This window comes from Balaenoptera borealis (genome assembly GCF_965194805.1).
Source record: "Balaenoptera borealis genome assembly, chromosome: 15".
NCBI lineage: Eukaryota > Metazoa > Chordata > Mammalia > Artiodactyla > Balaenopteridae > Balaenoptera > Balaenoptera borealis.
In genome coordinates, this window is record NC_138871.1 from 14,046,925 (window position 1) to 14,066,072 (window position 19,148).

A 19,148-nucleotide genomic window follows, 5' to 3' on the forward strand; every position below is an offset into this window, starting at 1 on the left:
TATGTGCTTTACTTTGATTAAAACAAATCACACAACATTGTCTTGATCATTTGCTTTTGTGTAAAGGTAGACAACTTATATGGAGATAAGTATTTACATGAACATTTATGACATTAGTAAAATTAGTTTTTTTTCTTAAAACTATTGACTTTTAGTCTAATTACACATTAGGAGAAACCAAAATGAACTTTTAGATTTAGATGAATGCCTGTTGGAATTGAGTAGCTACATAATCATCGTAGAGATGGGAAACTTGGTTTTCTGGGTAGATTAAGCTAAGGTTGGATCTCTGCCCTGAGTGCATTCATATGTATCTTATAGTGCAGTGTTGTTTGCTAGACTCTGTAGGTGATTTTTCAGATGTTTGCGTTTACAAAGTGAAAATAGATATTTTATACTTTGTTTTGTTTTTTCTTGCCAATTAAGAAAACATGGTGCTTCCCTGGTGGCGCAGTGGTTAAAAACCTGCCTGCCAACTCAGGGGACACGGGTTCAAGCCCTGGTCTGGGAAGATCCCACATGCCACAGAGCAGCTAAGCCCGTGTGCCACCACTACTGAGCCTGCGCTCTAGAGCCTGCGTGCCACAACTGCTGAAGCCCGCGTGCCTAGAGCCCGTGCTCCACAACAAGAGAAGCCACCACAATGAAGAGTAGTCCCCGCTCGCCGCAACTAGAGAAAGCCTGCGCACAGCAACGAAGACCCAATGTGGCCAAAAATAAATAAAATAAATAAATTTATAAAAAAGAAAACATGGCAAATTGTCTCTAAGAAATAATTAGCATACATAACATTAAAAGTGCTGATTGGCACCCCAGTGTTATAGCAGCAGTATTTACAATAGCCAAGAGATGGAAGCAACCTAAGTGTCCGTCAACAGATGAGCGGATGAAGAAGTGTGTGTGTGTGTGTGTGTGTGTGTGTGTGTGTGTGTAAAATGGAATACTACTCAGCCATAAACAAGAATGAAATTTTGCCATTTGAGCAACATGGATGGACTCGGAGGGCATTATGCTAAGTGAAATAAATTAGGCAAAGACAAGTACTGTATGATATCACTTATACGTGGAATCTAAAAAATACACAGCAAACTAGTGAATATAACAGAAACAGACTCACAGATACAGAGAACAAATCAGTGCTTATCAGTGGGGAGAGGGAAGTGGGGAGAGGCAAGACAGGGGAAGGGGATTAAGAGATACAAACTGCCATTTGTAAAATAAATAAGCTACAAGGATATATTGTACAACACAGGAAGTATAGCCAGTATTTTATAATAACTATAAATAGAATGTAACCTTTAAAAATTGTGAATCACTGTGTTGTACACCTGAAACTTATACCGTACATCAACTATACCTCAATTTAAAAAAATGCTAATTGATCATGGTCTCATAGTCCCTTTTTTTTTGAAATCTTAAAAGTAGTTTGGGCTTCCCTGGTGGCGCAGTGGTTGAGAATCTGCCTGCTAATGCAGGGGACACGGGTTCGAGCCCTGGTCTGGGAAGATCCCACATGCCGCGGAGCAACTGGGCCCGTGAGCCACAACTACTGAGCCTGTGCGTCTGGAGCCTGTGCTCCGCAACAAGAGAGGCTGTGACAGTGAGAGGCCCGCGCACCGTGATGAAGAGTGGCCCCCGCTTGCCGCAACTAGAGAAAGCCCTCGCACAGAAACGAAGACCCAACACAGCCAAAAATAAATAAATAAATAACTAAATAAATTTTTAAAAAAAAGTAGTTTTATATGAGCCTTGGGGCGCAGGAAGCATCACTGTTTTTAAGGGTTTGTAAATATGTTTCATGGTAAGTTGGTTTCTGAAAGTAAAATAAATTTTTGTTTAATGAAGACGGTTGTATTTGTAATAAAAGTACTACTACTGAGTTCCCAACCCTAAAGTCCTCCCAGATTCTTATAACTCTGTTGGTTGTGGTGTTTTCTCCTTCTTTTCTAGAGTTGTCTTTGTGGGAAGTTTGTACTCCGTCCATTGCGACCATGTCGTAGATACTCCACTCCAGGCAGTTCTCGGTATGTAGCATGTCTCCTTGTAAATAAATAGGCTTTTAACTGTATGCTGAGGGGCGTGTGTGTGTGTTTGTTCTTTGGATATGAGGACATCTGCTTAAAGTCTTTTTTTTTTTAAGGGGTACAAACACTGGAGCTTTGCTGTAATATCTTTGGAGCATTATTTATTTGTAGGCGAAAATTTGTTATGGTGCTCCTTTTGGTTCTTTGGTGACTGGATGGCATCCAAGGTAGACCCCCACCCCTTTATGGCAAATAGATTTACATCCAGAGCTCAGCACGTTGGAACTTAAAAAGTATTTGTTCTACTTGACATTTGTTTTATTGTATTTACGGAAACGTTTAAGGGAGAGGACTGTTGAGAATTAGTGATACTTGTTTTTTGGGTTCAAAGGAAACCTCATGATTGTGAACATGCCAAGGTTTTTTTTTTTGATGTGGACCATTTTTGAAGTCTATTGAATTTGTTACAATGTTGCTTCTGTTTATGTTTTGGTTTTTTGGCCCAGAGGCATGTGGGATCTTAGCTCCCTGACCAGGGATCAAACCTGCACCCCCTGCATTGGAAGGCGGATTCTTAACCACTGGACCGCCAGGGAAGTCCCTGAACATGCTAAGTTTTAAGTGTTAAAGGGAAAATTGCTTCATTCTTCCTATCCTAGATATTACTGTTAAAAAATTATCCATAAAGAAATATTATTTTTTGTTGTGAACATATTAAAAAACAAATCAGGGAAAGGTGATGTGCAGCTGTGGTGATAAACTGGGCTGCTGTGATCTGAATCAGTGATAGAGAAATAGAGGCTTGAGGTCTTTGAGACTCTTACATTAGTCTAGGGAAGTAGGTTTAGGAGAGCCAAAAAATAAAAATGTGTTTCCTATTTCTTTCACTTAGGTTGTCTCCTAGCAAAATTGCCGGAGCTGGCATCTTGTTTGTTGGTGGCGGTATTGGTGGCACTATCCTGTACGCCAAATGGGATTCCCATTTCCGGAAAAATGTAGAGAAAACCATACCTTACTCAGACAAACTCTTTGAGATGGTTCTTGGTTCCCCACCGTATACTGTTCCATCGCCAAAGAAGCCGGTAAGAGTTCTAAGCACAATTTCAGTTTATCCTAGAGAATACTTTGAAAAGCAGGTTGTTTTCATCTTGAAAATATTTTGCCGGGTATATGTTTTCATTTTTTTAAAAATTGAAGTAATATTATGTAGAGCTGGGTTTTTATCCCTTTGGAGTCCCATAAGTGCTCTCATTTAGTCCACATGGTATAGAAAATAATTATGTGGCACACAAGGCTAAATGGAAGGGGCAGCTCGGGCAGAAGTAACCCCAGCTGCCCTGTGGATGGAGGGGGTTCTGTGTCAGCCTACAGCATTGCAGCTCTCAAACTCTGACTTAGAAGACTAAAAACATAAATGTAGAATGGCCATGACACAGGACCCACATGTCATAGTTAGTAATGGCTCCTTTTAGACCTCAAAACAGCCACAGAATTTTCAGCTACATACTGATTCTGTGACGGGAATACCTTCTAGTATTCCTGGAAGTTTGTGCATATTCTTCAGTTTCACCCTTTTTTACCCCGTTAGGCTTACAAATTTTTTTTTAAACATCTTAACATATTTCTTCTTTCAAACGGGTGCTTGAAAAAAATGTATAAAAGAGAGCATGAATTTTTGGTGATTTGGTATTGGATATTTCTTTATGCTGTGAGGCTGGACATGGCTGACCAGTTCTTTTTTTTTTTTTTTAAATCCATCCCCATGGGGCCATTTTATTTTTTATTTTTTTAAATAAATTTATTTATTTATTTATTTATTTTTGGCTGTGTTGGGTCTTCGTTTCTGTGCAAGGGCTTTCTCCAGTTGCGGTGAGCGGGGGCCACTCTTCATCGCGGTGCGCAGGCCTCTCACTGTCGCGGCCTCTCCCGTTGCGGAGCACAGGCTCCAGACGCGCAGCCTCCAGACGTGCAGGCTCAGTAGTTGTGGCTCACGGGCCGAGCCGCTCCGTGGCATGTGGGATCTTCCCGGACCGGGGCATGAACCCGTGTCCCCTGCATTGGCAGGCGGATTCCTAACCACTGCGCCACCAGGGAAGCCCCCAGTTCTTTTTTAGAAACTGAGTAGACGTCTGTTCTCCAGTATCTAACATGGTCTCGAGACCAATCCTATGACAGAGTTACTATGTGGAAAAGCAGGTGCCCTCTGATTTCTCTCATCTCCACCCCAAATGACTCAACATGTTCTTGGTCTTCTACATCATTTATTCTTCCATCTGAACTTTAAAATGTCTACGTGGGCTGAGGGAGGTAGTGTTGCAGCTTCAGTAGTCAAGGAGCAGAATCCTATGACTTCATTCTAAAGTCCTGGGCCTATTTTAAGCGCCATGACCTGGGAGAAAGAGCTGGAAGCAATTTCAGGAGCATACAGTCAGGCTGAACAGTTCAGAGTAGTGTTCTTTTCTCCCTTGACATGACTTCAGGTGTCATTCTCAATAGCCTTGGCCTCTTCTTGTTCCACTTTCCCTACCCTGCTGAAGATCGCCTTGTGAACTTTGCATGTCTGTACTCCACCACCTCAAAACTTGCACTCTTCCTGATTTGCTTTTCACGTATTAAAGATTGTACCACGCTGTCAAGTAGCTCCGTTAGAATTCTTGGATTCATCTTCACAGCTGCCCATATTTTGTAGCTATCCTATCTTTTTTTTTTTTTTAAATGTTATTCATTTCTTTTTTTTTTTAAATTCATTTATTTATTTATTTTATTTATTTATTTTTGGCTGCATTGGGTCTTTGTAGCTGCGCGTGGGCTTTCTCTAGTTGCGACGAGGAGGGGCTACTCTTCGTTGTGGTACGGGCTTCTCTTGTTGTGGAGCACGGGCTCTGAGTGCGCGGGCTTCAGTAGTTGTGGTGTGTGGGCTCAGTAGTTGTGGCTCGCGGGCTCTAGAGCGCAGGCTCAGTAGTTGTGGCGCACGGGCTTAGTTGCTCTGCGGCATGTGGGATCTTCCCGGACCAGGGCTCAAACCCGTGTCCCCTGCATTGGCAGGCGGGTTCTCAACCACTCTGCCACCAGGGAAGTCCTAGCTGTCCTATCTTGTTAGATCTCTAATGTTTATTCTTTTTCTTTCCACCATCTTTATCTCATTTCTGACCTTTATCACTTTGTATTTAAATTAGCCCTGTTCCTCTCCCCTGACACACAGCCTTTCCCACTTCCTCCCAGTCTCCAACCCCCCAGTCTCTCTTCCTAACATGATCTAGGCCATCCTTATATCAGTATCAGAGAACCTTTTAGAATAAGTGCTGTGATGTTTTCATGATATTTTCTTCATATCACTTAATCAAGAACTTTGATTCCTATTGTTTTAAAGACAGACGAGAGATTGTCTCATGTTCTGAATAAGGAAAGTGAAGCCAGGAGTGGTTAAATGTTAACCTGGGAGCTGGCTATTGGTTCCTTTATTTCTGTCGTTTATGGCTTTTGCTGGTTCTTAGGTTGATATTTATTACCCTTGGCATTCTGGCTCTCATTTACATTTCCAGTCTTATCTCTGTATGGTCCTGCTCATAAATACTTAGTTTCATACTTGTTTACCTTACAAATATGCCTTGTGCTTTTCATTCATTCATTTACTCAAATGTCAATCAAGTGATTATTATGTACCAGGCATTGTTCCAAGGTCCTTGGTAAACTAGAGAACTGAAGAGTGATCCTTTCCATTTGTACAACTCTTCTCATGTCTGTCTTCTACTCAGAATGACTTCCTTTCTTTTGTCTTTCAGTGTTCTCTTCAAGGCCTGCATCCTTCACTACACAGCTGAATTCCAATAGGAATTAATGTTTTTATTTTTTTATTTTTTTTTAGGGCTGGGTTGGGAGGAAGGTTGTGACTTTATTTATTTATTTATTTGTGGCTCTGTTGGGTCTTTGTTTCTGTGTGAGGGCTTTCTCTAGTTGTGGCAAGCGGGGGCCATTCTTCATCGCGATGCACGGGCCTCTCACTATCATGGCCTCTCTTGTTGCAGAGCACAGGCTCCAGACGCACAAGCTCAGTAATTGTGGCTCACGGGCCCAGCTGCTCCGCGGCATGTGGGATCTTCCCAGACCAGGGCTCGAACCCGTGTCCCCTGCATTGGCAGGCAGATTCTTAACCACCGCGCCACCAGGGAAGCCCAGTGTTTTTATTTTTTAATTTGTACCGTTTATTCAGCACTCTATACTGTTGTGTGTTCTTACAAACTTGTTTCTTTTAGAAACTATGCATTTTATTTCATGATAACCCTTTTAGTGTCAACATGGTTATTTATGCATAGACAGTAAATACTGAGAGAAGATAAACCTAAAATCTTTTTGATGGACATAGAATAAGACCTGTCTAAATGGTGACAAATGTTATGTTCCTGGATGGGATGTAATATTAAAATGTCATTTCTCTTAAGTATATGCATTTCTCTCAAATCTCTCTTACATATGTATATATTTGAGAGAAATAATGTTTTTGTGATGTGTGTGTATGTGTACATAAATACACACACAGACATCTAATATGAATTCTAATTGATTTTTCCAGAGGGTAAAGAACCAGACAAGATGATTTTAAAGTTCATGTGGAGGAATAAGTAATGTATAAGACTAGTCAAGGACATTTTTAAAAAGTGTTGGGGTAGGGGGTCAGAGGTCACTTGCTTTTCCAGATACTGACTGTTATAATCCTACTTTCATAAAGCAATAAGGTTTTGACATAGGAATAGAAATTAGAGGAACAGAACAACGGAGTCTGGAAATAGATCATATTTATACACAAACACATACACACACATTTGTTGTGAGAGTGTGAGTTGCCAGAACCTTACGTGAAAGTGATAATATCTTAAAAATATACAAGCCCTCTGACCCAGCACTCCCTCTTCTGGCAGCTATCCTGCAGACATCACACTCTAGTGCTTTTCAGTTGTCTGTGGACAAGAATGCTTAACAAAAATCAGGAAACAACTTGAATGTCCATAAGTAGGGGAGTAATTGACCAAATTATGGGATTTGCCACTCCATTAGGATATACAATTAAATTAGGATATTATTCAACTAAAAAGAGTTTCTTGACCGGAAGCGAATGTACATAATGTGTTGTTAAATGAAAAAAAGCAGGTTACATGATAATTTGTATAATATAAAATTAACTATTTTAGTTTGTTTAAAGAAATGAAAAATTGTATATGTATATATACCTGAGCTCATGGGTGGAAGGATTAATTTCAGGGCATTAGCAGTGGCTCCCTGAGAGTGCTGGAACGAGCAACGAAGGGGCAAACTAAAACAATGATGTATCTTGATGTTATTTTGCTTGTTAGATAGTGAGCATGCATTTCATGAGTTAAAAAATAACAAAATTTTAATAGTAAGAAAATGGCTATATTTCTGATTTCTGGTAGTGACAAAATTCAGAACAATTTCTATTATGTTTGAGTAGTCATCTTAGGGATATCTGAGTCCCAATGCCAAGGTCTGGCAAAAAGGGGGACAACATAGGTGGTAAATGAAAATATTTCTGTTACTCAGTAATTTTCTGTGGCACATCACCTGGCAGTCCTGTTAATGAGTGGTGCCTTAAACTTAAGGCAGGTGGTTACTGAGAAAGAGAAAAACAGGCATTACTCACAATTGGATCATATATCTTCGTGTGCAGGTACGGGAATCTTGGAGATTAAAGAGAAAAAAGATGAATTTTCATTTTTACTCAGAGCCTTCTAAAAACAAATTTGATTTTAACTGAATTTATTTAGAAGACACCATAACTGGATTTAGAATGCGAATGGAAATAGCCTTCTCAGTGTTGTATATATAAAAGGAATGGTGTTTAAAGGGAAGGTCATATATCATGTACTTTATTAGTTGCCCTAAGAGAAGTCTTTGTTACTATTAAAATATAGACTAGTCATTTGGAATGACATTTTTGGACTGCGTTTTTCTAGTACGATGGCTTCTCTTACTATGGTTAATAAAATACATTGTTTTGGCACATATATACAATGGAATATTACTCAGCCATAAAAAGAAACGAAATTGAGTTATTTGTAGTGAGGTGGATGGACCTAGAGTCTGTCATACAGAGTGAAGTAAGTCAGAAAGAGAGAAACAAATACCGTATGCTAACACATGTATATGGACTCTTAAAAAAAAAATGGTTCTGATGAACCTAGGGGCAGGACAGGAATAAAGACGCAGACGTAGAGAATGGACTTGAGGACACGGGGAGGGGGAAGGGTAAGCTGGGACGAAGTGAGAGAGTGGCATGGACATATATACACTACCAAATGTAAGATAGATAGCTAGTGGGAAGCAGCCGCATAGCACAGGGAGATCAGCTCGGTGCTTTGTGACCACCTAGAGGGGTGGGATAGGGAGGGTGGGAGGGAGACGCAAGAGGGAGGGGATATGGGGATATATGTATATTTGTAGCTGATTCACTTTGTTATACAGCGAAAACTAACACAACATTGTAAAGCAATTATACTCCAATAAAGAAGTTTAAAAGAAATTAAAAAATAAAATACAGGGCTTCCCTGGTGGCACAGTGGTTGGGGGTCTGCCTGCCAATGCAGGGGACGGGGGTTCGAGCCCTGGTCTGGGAAGATCCCACGTGCCGCGGAGCAGCTGGGCCCGTGGGCCACAACTGCTGAGCCCGCGCGTCTGGAGCTTGTGCTCCTCAACGGGAGAGGCCGCGACGGTGAGAGGCCCGCGCACCGCGATGAAGAGTGACCCCCACTTGCCACAACTTGAGAAAGCCCACACACAGAAGCGAAGACCCAACACAGCCAAAAATAAATAAATAAATAAATAATTAAAAAAAATAAAATAAAATACATTGTTGTAAATTGTTGATACCTTTATGTTAAAAGCCTGAAAAACTTGACTTTTAAAATAATACAAGATACTTTGTGCTGCCTGTTTTTAAGAACACTATCATATCTGAAATGTTAAATGTTTTTCATTTCCAAGATTCAGTCTGGTCCACTAAAAATCTCTAGTGTATCTGAGGCAATGGAAGAATCTAAACAGCCTGCTTCACAGCTCCAAAAACAAAAGGGAGACACTTCAGCTTCAACAACAGGTACCTATATTTAGAATCATTCTTTTAAAATTATAGGTAAATGAATTGTTTTAATGTATTTGTACCCATGGTCAAGAGGGGGGCCCGTCCCCATGAAGGACTCTTCCCTCACCTTGGGGAGGGAGTATTCTCACCTGTCATCTTGGCTCTCATTTTAAGGGTTGAGTGGGATATGAAATTGGGCTTTATTGTGAACAGCTACTAAGTAATGGTAACAAGAATTGTCTTGCCTGCAGCACACTTATTTTTCTGTTACTTTTTCCTTTTCTCTGACTCCTAGCTTTCCCTCTCTTTAGATTTTAAGATTTGTTCTCTTTCCACACCTCTTTTTTCTTCCTGTTCACCAGCTCTTTCTTCTCTCTTCTTTCTTAGTGATGAAGTGTCTTGATCTAGTTTTGATCTGCAGATTTTTTTTTCCCTTGATGATTATAATCCCACAATAACTTATAGCACTTCCTAGTCCTAACCTGGTCTGCATGCATTTGAATTTATTATGTTTCTCCTTTCACTTCTGTCCTTGATTAAATCACCTGACTTTCACTCAGTAAATACTGAGTATCTACTGTGTGCCAAGTGCTGGGTGTCTTTTAGGCACTGGGGTTATAGCAGTGAACAAAACAGTAAAAACAAACACACAAATGCTGTGAAGATTCCTTAGTGGGATGAGGGGAGGGAAGTCGCATATAAATATACAAGTAAATTACGTATAGGATGTCATGCAGTGATAAGTGTGGGAGGGAATATTGCAATTTTAAATGGAGTGGGTAAGAAAAGTTTCCTCTGGAAGGTGTCATTTGGGCAGAGACTAGAAAGAGCTGAGGGAGTCAGTCATGTAAAGGGCTGGTGGGGAAGAGCTTCCAGGCAGAAGGATTAGCTAGTGCAAAGGCTTGGCGTATTCTAGCAAGGAGCAAATGAAACCCAGGTAGAGTAAGAGGAGAATAATAGCAATAGTAGAGAGGGAGCAGAAAGCCTATAGTGGCAGTCTTCGGAGGCCATCATAAGAGTTTTGCTTTCTAGTCTGTGTAAGATGGGAAGTTGTTGGGAGGATTATGAGTCAGGGGATTGATAGCTGACTTTTAATAAGATTACTGGCTATTGTGGAGAATAGATAAAGGAACCACGGACAGAGCAAGGAGACCAGTTAATGGGCTTTGTGATAGTCCAACTTTAACTCTTAAATGGGACCTTCAGTTTATTTAAAAATTTTTTTTCTCCATTTTGTTGCTCCCCACCCCACCATCTATTCCACCTTCAGAATTACTCATTTCTCTTCCATCAACACTTTTATTTATAATTTATAAGCTCTTGATTTTTCAACCTTCTTTTCTTTAAAAATATGTCTATGAAGTAATTTTTTTAACTGAGTCCTGTCCTTTACTCACTTGCCATCTAAACTGTGAACTTTTCTTGTTTGTGTTTAAAATTGCCATCCTGTTCTTGCCCGCACCTCTTTCATCTCTACCACTCTTCAAAGCAATTAAAAAATGGTTTTTGGTTACTTTCTTTTATCTACCTTCTTCATTACAGGCTGTTTTCTCATTTGTTATTATATTTCCATGCTTTGTAAATCTTATGTCCCCTTCTCATGTTAAGATTTAGTACCATTTAGCGCTGTTATTAGAAGGCTTGCCTGAGAATAATGGTTAAAATGCAGGTGGATGCTGACCAGACTCTCTTCTCTTGTGCTTTCCCAGCCATTGCTCATTGTGTGTGGGTTTGTGCAGTGGGCAGCGCCCCTGACTGTTTGTGTGTTTGAGTAGTGGCAGCACATGTGTTTGTGTCTTTAAGGAGTCAGATGTGAAGTGGGAGGTAATAGTAGTGGATTCCTGTGTGTTTCTCTGTTAACCCAGGAAACTGTAAATACCATGTGTAACATATATTTATAGCACCTACAGATGCAGCTCAAATAATTTCTGCAGCAGGTGACACACTGTCCGTCCCAGCGCCTGTGGTTCAGCATGAGGAATCTACAGAAACTGATCACCCTGAAACTGGTGAAGGAAAACCCAAGCCTGCAACTTCAGGTAGTTAAATTATCTGTATTTGTGGTTATGTAAACGATATGCTCATCAAAACTATGCAATGTCTAGGCATTCCCTAAATTTCAAAGTCTGAATAAATCTTTGAAAACAAGGGGTTTAAGAGCTGACCCTTTATTTCTTTGTGTTGGAATCATTGAGTGATGATGTGGTTTTAGAATCTTTATCACAAAAATGCCCTCAAGTTGATACATCTGGCAAGCACAAATGATGGTGTTTTTAGGTCCCCATTAGCTGTTGAAATTCTGTGCTGAAATTTGATTTCCTCTCATTTAGTTTTGCTGCAAGAGGAAGCATCCTCAACTTCTGTAAGGGAGCGGCCACCTGAAGAAGTTGCAGCTCGGCTTGCGCAACAGGAGAAGCAAGAACAAGTTAAGATTGAGTGTATGTAAACCTGACGCTTCTTAAGTACTTGGGTCATCTCTCTCGGTTGCTCTCTTCTTCAGCTGTCACACAAGTTTCTCATCTGTCGGCTCTTTGTGGTTTCTTTAGTGGTGTTGCTCTGTTCACCATCTTTATTTCATCACTTGTGTTCTTTCCATCTAAACTTTTACCCAGGTGACAAGGGCTATTCTAATCCGCATAAATTCAAGTGATTCACGTACTTTGTCCTTTTGTTTTTATTATGGTTAGTGCTGAAGATTCTTTGTACTCTGCGGAACAGAAATTATTTATGTTTTGGCCACTTGCCTAAGAGTCTTCTGTTACACTCATACATATATTTGTGCAGGTTGGAATGGCTCCCACTCTGGTTTATTACCTGGCCTCTGGACTCAGTCTAGCCGCCCCCTTATCTGACATCATTGGGGGATGGAATGTTCCACACATTGCTGGTTTCCACCTAACCGAAGCATATTCCTTTTTAAGTTTCAATTTTACATTAGGTTTTTTGATGGCTTAAAGAAAGATGTTAGTGGGACTTCCCTGGCGGTCCAGTGGTTAGGACTCTGCGCCAAGGGCCCAGGTGTGATCCCTGGTCGGGGAACTAAGAGCCCGCCTGCCGCAGGGCCAAAAAAACCACAGGTATCAGTTACCTAAAAATGTATTTTCCTGTCTTAAACGAGGTACATGGAACATAATTTATTGTACTGTGCTGCAATATATTGATGTCCCTGGAGGTAGTGTGCATGTAGCTTTTTGCTGGACCAAGAGATGTTAGTTTTAAATTCTTAGGACAGCTGTTTATAGTTTTTTGTTTTTTTTTTGTTTTTTGTCTCCACGTTTTTCTGTTGTTTTTTTTGCCTTGAGTGGTTCTTGTTTTCTTTCAACTTGCTGGCTCTGTCCTACTCCTAGGAGGCAAGTTTGTTAGAATTGTGTACAGAGTAGAAGAGCCAGAATGAGCACAGATGTAGGGCATTCGTTTGATTACTTGGATTTGGTTTTTCGTCTCAGCTGTGTGGGTTTATTTTGGGGCTCTTTATTCTGTTCCATTATCCATATGTGTCTCGTTCTCTTTCAGTACCACACTGTTTTGATTACTGAGCTTTGTAGTGTTGCCTGAAGTCTGGGAGTGTTATCTTTCCAACTTTGTTCTTTTTCCTCAGGATTGTTTTGGCGATTTTGGGTCTTTTCTGGTTCCATATAAGTTTTAGGATTATTTGTTCTAGTTCTGTGGATAATGTCATGGGTATTTTGGTAAGGATTGCATTAAATATGTAGATTACTTTGAGTACTGTGGACATTTTAACAATATTAATTCTTCCAGTCTAAGAACATGGGATATCTTTCCATTTCTTTGAATCATATTCAGTTTCCTTTATCGGTGTATCGGTCTTTCACCTCCTTGGTTAGGTTTATTTGTAGGTATTTTATTTTATTTTTTGGTGTGACTTTAAATGGGAATTGTTTCTTTACTTTCTCTTTCTGATGTTTCATTGTTAGTGTAAAGAAATGCAACAGATTTCTTTATATTAATCTTGTATCCTGTCACCTTGCTGAATTCATTTATCAGTTCTACTAGCTTCTGTGTGGAATCTTTAGGGTTTTCTATGTAGAGTGTCATGTCATCTGCATATAATGACAATGTTACCTCTTCCCTTCCAATCTGGATACTTTTTATTTCTTTTTCTTGTCTGATTCCTGTGGCTAGGACTATCCAGTACTATGTTGAATAGAAGTGGTGAGAGTGGGCATCCTTGTCTTGTTCCAGAATTTAGTGGGAAGACTTTCAGCCTTTCACTGTTGAGTATTATATTGGCTGTGGGTTTGCCATAAATGGCTTTTATTATTATGTTCTCCCACATTGGTGAGAGTTTTTATCATGAAGGGGTGTCGAATTTTATCAAATGCTTTTTCTGCATCTATCAAGATGATCGTGTGGTTTTTGTCTTTTCTTCTGTTGCTGTGGTGTATCACAGTGATTGATTTGCATATGTTGAACCATCCTTGTGACCCTGGAATGAATCCAAATTGATCATGGTATATGATCCTTTTTATATGTTGTTGGATTCGGTTTGGTAATATTTTGTTGATGATTTTTACATCTCCATTCATCAAAGATATTGGCCTGTAAATTTTCCTTTTTTTTTGTAGTGTCTTTGTCTGGTTTTGGTATCAGGGTGATATTGGCTTATAGAATGACCTTGGGAGTGTTCCCTCCTCTTCAGTCTTTTGGAAGAATTTGAGAAGGATAGGTATAAGTTCTTTGTATATTGTTGTAGAATTCCCCAGTGAATCCACCTGATCCTGGATTTTTGTTTGCAGGGAGTTTTTTTAAATTATAGATTCTATTTCACTTCTAGTGATTGGTCTGTACAAATTATGTTTCTTCTTGATTCAGTTTTGGCAGGCTGTATGTTTCTAGAAACTTGTCCATTTCTTCAAGGTTGTCCACTTTGTTGGCATATAACTGTTCATAGTATTTTCTTCTTAATGATTTTTTTGTATTTCTGTGGTATTAGTTGTTATTTCTCCTCTTTCATTTCTTATTTTGTGTATTTGGGTCCTCTCTTCTTCTTGGTGAGCCTGGCTAGAGGTTTGTCGATTTTGTTTACCTTTCAAAAAACCAGCTCTTGCTTTGATTTTTTTTCATTTTTTTAATCTCTGTTATTTATTTCATCTCTAATCTTTATTATTTCCTTCCTCCTGCTGAATTTAGGCTTTGTTTGTTCTTCTTTTTCTAATCTTTTAGGTGGTAGGTTAGGTTATTTATTTGAGTTTTATTTATTTGTTTTTGAGGAAGGCCTTTATTGCTATGAATGTCCCTCTTAAGACTGCTTTTGTTGCCTCCCATAGATTTTTGTATGGTTGTGCTTTCATTGTTGTTTGTCTCAAGGTATTTTTTGATTTCTCTTTGACCTATTATTGGTGTTTTAGTAGCATGTTGTTTAGTCCGTATGTAATAGGTTTTTTCTCGTTTTTCTTTCTGTGGTTTATTTCTAGTTTCATGCCATTATGGTCGGAAAAGATGCTTGAAATAATTACTATCTTTAATTACTTATCCTCAATTGGTTGGGCTTGTTTTGTGTCCTAGTATGTGGTCTGTCCTAGAGAATGTTTCATGCGCACTTGAAAAGAATGTGTATTCTGGTTTTTTGGATGTAGTGTCGCTGTAGATAGCAATTAAGTCTAACTGTTTTATTGTGTCATTTAGGATCTCTTTTGCCTTGTTGATTTTTTGTCTGAAAGATCTGTCTGTTGATGTCAGTGGGATGTTAGTCTCCTACTATTTATGTATTCCCATCAGTTTCTCCCTTTATGTCTGTTAGTATTTGTTTTATGTGTTTAGATGCTCCTATATTGAGTGCATATAAGTTAATGAGTGTAATATCCTCTTCTTGTATTGATCCTTTTATCATTATATAGTGTCCATCTTTGTCTTTCTTCTTTGTCTTTCTCCATGTCCTTTATTTTAAAATGTATTGTTTCTGGTATGAGTATTGCTGCCCCTGCTTTCTTATTGTTTCCATTTGCATGAAATATCTTTTTCCATCCCCTCACTTTCAGTCTGTGTGTGTCTTTCGCCCTAACATGGATCTATTGTAGGCAGCATATTATAGGTTCTTGTTTTATTATCTAATCTGCCACCCTGTGTCTTTTGATTGGAGCATTTAGTCTATTGACATTTAAGGTAATTATTGATAGGTATGTATTTTTTGCCATTTAAAATCTTGTTATCCAGTTAACGTCTTCTTTGTTCCTTTCTTCTTCTTTTGGTTTTTCCTTTTGTGGTTTGATGGTTTTCATTTGTATTATGCTTGAATTCCTTTCTTTTTGGTTTTTGTGAATCTGTAGCGTGTTTTAGATTTGTGGTTACCCTTGTTTTCAAGTGTGTTAACCCATTGCTATATCTGCTTGCTTTAGACGGATAGTCATATAAGCTCAAACACATTCTAAAAGATCTACATTTTCTTATTCCCCTCCCCCACATTTTGTGATTTTGATGTCCTATTTTATATCTTCATGTTTATCCTTTTGCTGTTCACTGTAGTTATAATCGCTTTCACAAAATTTTTTTGATTGTTTCTTAAACTATATGCTGGCTCATTTAAGTGATCTTCAATCCTTTTATATATTTGCCTTTCCTATTGCGATCTTCCCTTTCATATAGAAAACACAAAACATGTTTTATTTTGAAAAAATTCAGATATACATAAAAGTAAAAATAGTGTAATGAACCTGCATAGATTCACCATCTGGATTCAGTGATTATTAATATTTTATCATACTTTTAAGTGAAATTTTGATTCACTTAATCTGTATTTTGTTTGTTTTGAGGGGGAAATGCAATGCAAGACTCAACAGGTGAAGAGGGAAAGATTAAAGTCATTTGGTAGGAGGGATCTAGTTTTTAACTTTTTTTTTTTTTTTTTTAACTTTAGCACTAGCCAAGAGCTTAGAAGATGCTCTGAGCCAAACTGCTTGCACTACTCAGCAGGCTATTGTGGCTCAGAATGCTGCGGTCCAGGCTGTCACTGCCCACGCCAACATACTGAAAACAGCCATGGACGATTCTGAGGTGGGCCAAAGAATGTTAGACATGATTTCTTCCTTCTAAGTTGGGCTTTCTCTCAGTAAGCGAAAACGAACTAGAATGATGGTCTTTTTAGAAAAACAAAAAAAAATGAAAAAAAAAATTTCAGGTGTTCTTTTTAATGAATTTTATATATGGTGCTTTATCTCACAACAGTGATATGGTATAAGAATTAGTTCAGATTTGCTTTCATATCTTAATAGTGCTTGAATGTATTTGTTGTTTGCCTTTTTTCTTTTGCTTTAAAATCGCCAACTATTTTTTAAAATAAACTTTTTTTGTCAGATACTTTTAGATTGACACACAGTTAAAAGAATAATACAGAGATCCCAGGTACCCCAAAACACCAGCTACTTTAAATGCTTATGTTGATTATTTAACTTACATTGGACACCTCAAAGAATAAAGTAATTACACTAATTAAAATGTAATACTGGGACTCGGGGCTTCCCTGGTGGCACAGTGGTTAAGAACCCACCTGCCAACGCAGGAGATCCGGGTTTGAGCCCTGGTCTGGGAAGATCCCACATGCCGCAGAGCAACTAAGCCCGTGCACCACAACTACGGAGCCTGCACTCTAGAGCCCGGGAGCCACAACTACTGAGCCCGTGTGCCACAACTACTGAAACCCGTCCGCCTAGAGCCCGTGCTCCCAATGAAAGAATCCACCACAGCAAGAAGCCCGAGCACCACAACAAAGAGTAGCCCCCACTCGCTGCAACTAGAGAAAAGCACATGCGCAGCAACGAAGACCCAATACAGCCAAAAATAAATAGATAAATAAATTTATTTAAAAAAATGTAATACTGGGACTCAATAAATTTCCTTTATAATTACATTCAGTTATTCAGTATATAAAAATGTATCTTGACACCAAGTCATTTAAAGAATAAAATGGGGGGCTTCCCTGGTGGCGCAGTGGTTGAGAATCCGCCTGCCAATGCAGGGGACACGGGTTCGAGCCCTGGTCTGGGAAGATCCCATGTGCCACAGAGCGTCTGGGCCTGTGAGCCACAATTACTGAGCCTGCGCATCTGGAGCCTGTGCTCCACAACAAGAGAGGCCGCGATAGTGAGAGGCCCATGCACCGTGATGAAGAGTGGCCCCCGCTTGCCACAACTAGAGAAAGCCCTTGCACAGAAATGAAGACCCAACACAGCCATAAATAAATAAATAAATAAATAAATAAATAAATAAATAAATAAATAAATAATTTTAAAAAAAAGTTCAAGTTTGGGTTGAAAAAAGATTTGGTCTGCTACTTCCAACAAATGTAACTTAAAAAAAAAAAAAAGAATAAAATGAAACAGAGAACCTATAAATCTCAGGAATCAGGATCATGCATGATCCGTAAAGTTACTTTGCTACCATGACTGTGGTTTTTAAAATATTTAAATACACTTCAGATTGCTTTAGTTGTATGTACGTGCATCACGAAGGAGTTAAATTAGACCTCTGATGCAAACGGTCAAGAAACTACAACCTTTGAAAAATTAAAAGAAAATTCTGTTTTGTTCAAAGTCCACGAGAAAAATTTAAATCTTAGTCAGAGTTCAGTCAGGAAAGTAAAAACCACACAGGAAATACTTACTATGCTGGTTATACACATGTATAGAGAAGGCTGGAAGTTGCATGATAGCAGGAAGTTGAGTTCAAACCCAAGTAGTTTCTTTCAGAAGGACAGTGATTAGAGGCTTTAGATGTCCATGGTACTGCTTTGGGGGAAGGCTGCATAAGAGGGTATTTCCTCTTCCCGCTGAACACATAACATGTAGTGCATGTGGATTAGACAGTATGAGATCGTTTACAATAAGGATGTTACAACTAAAGGATACTTTATAGTAGCACAGTTAACCAGATTAGGGAACATTAGCTGGTGTTAACAAAATAATCAGAAAAACGTATTGAACACAAGTTTTGAAATGTTAAAAATTGATCCCAACTCTGTTTCTTGTAGCAAAAGAAGCTGTAGGTGCACATGGGCTCGTTCTATAATATATACTGAGTTAATTTCTCAAAGCATTGTTTGTAAACAGTTGGACCAGGCTTGATCGTAGGGGAATCCGATGTCTGTTTTACAGGACAGCTTATCCTTGGACCTCTGTAAACAGGAATACCTTTAACACAGGGAGACACATTTTGGCCCCCAGATATGTCATTGACATTTACATGATTCATGAGTCTGTTTGGGTTAGTTATGAAGAGTTACCTTAATACAATACCAGGGTCTTGTAACAGCATACGATAAAGTCTTGGAAAATTTTTTATACAGGATACTGATATGGCCCAAACCAACAACATTTTTTGATGTATTTTATTTTGCAAGATGGCTAAAGTGGCAGTTCACTGAATCTTCAACTTGATTATTCACACCATGAAATTAATTGGTTTTGTCACTTTGCAACAATCTGTGTAGAACATAAAAATTAGAAAAGTGAGATACAAAGATAGAAAAAAAGTACCAACTATTTCTTCTAAAAGCAGGGGTTCTTAACCTAGAGTTGGGTCTGTGGATAGAATTCAGGGGCTCGCTGAACTTGGATGGAAAACATCTTTATTTTCCCTAGCCTCAAAAGCTTTTCCTTCAATTACGAATAGTGACAACAAAAGCAGTAGTGTTAGTAGTATCCATAACTTTATTACCAAGAGAAAGCACAGGTATTTTCATATTACATTATGGTACTTGCAGATCTCTTGAAATAGCATTTATGCTTATCACTACTTCTGGATTAGGGTATTTATTAGTTCTACTACTAGATTTTGGTTTCTATTTCACAAAATTAAAAAAATGTATCTTTTATGACCATATTTCAATGTAATTGGGCTTCTCTGCAATCTAATAGTTTCATTTTAAGCATTTTAAAATGTTACCCTGAGAGGCTTCCTCAGACTGCCACAGTGGTCCGGTGGCAGGGTTAATCCTGCCTTAAGGAGCTTGGTTGTTTAAACTTTGCATTGATAATGGATGTACCTTTAAAATCGAGATCACACTAGATGTCAGTAGG

The 19,148-nt window shown here is 38.8% G+C and overlaps 1 protein-coding gene across 9 annotated transcripts in view; it reads left to right on the top strand.

Moving 5' to 3' along the window:
* The window catches only part of IMMT (inner membrane mitochondrial protein), a 50,384-nt gene that overhangs the window by 14,223 nt on the left and 17,013 nt on the right, over nucleotides 1-19,148 (top strand). For 4 of the 9 annotated variants that reach the window (XR_014235067.1, XM_082357656.1, XM_082357658.1 and 1 more), the window contains exons 2-7: nucleotides 1,951-2,024; nucleotides 2,917-3,106; nucleotides 9,021-9,132; nucleotides 11,019-11,156; nucleotides 11,448-11,555; nucleotides 15,992-16,128. Coding sequence is in view for 7 of the 9 variants with exons in the window: in XM_082357656.1 (XP_082213782.1) it covers nucleotides 1,951-2,024; nucleotides 2,917-3,106; nucleotides 9,021-9,132; nucleotides 11,019-11,156; nucleotides 11,448-11,555; nucleotides 15,992-16,128 (759 nt within the window). In the remaining 2 variants the exon portion in view is untranslated. The remainder of the gene's footprint in view (nucleotides 1-1,950; nucleotides 2,025-2,916; nucleotides 3,107-9,020; nucleotides 9,133-11,018; nucleotides 11,157-11,447; nucleotides 11,556-15,991; nucleotides 16,129-19,148) is intronic. The other 5 variants (XR_014235066.1, XM_082357661.1, XM_082357659.1 and 2 more) reach the window with 2 other exon arrangements.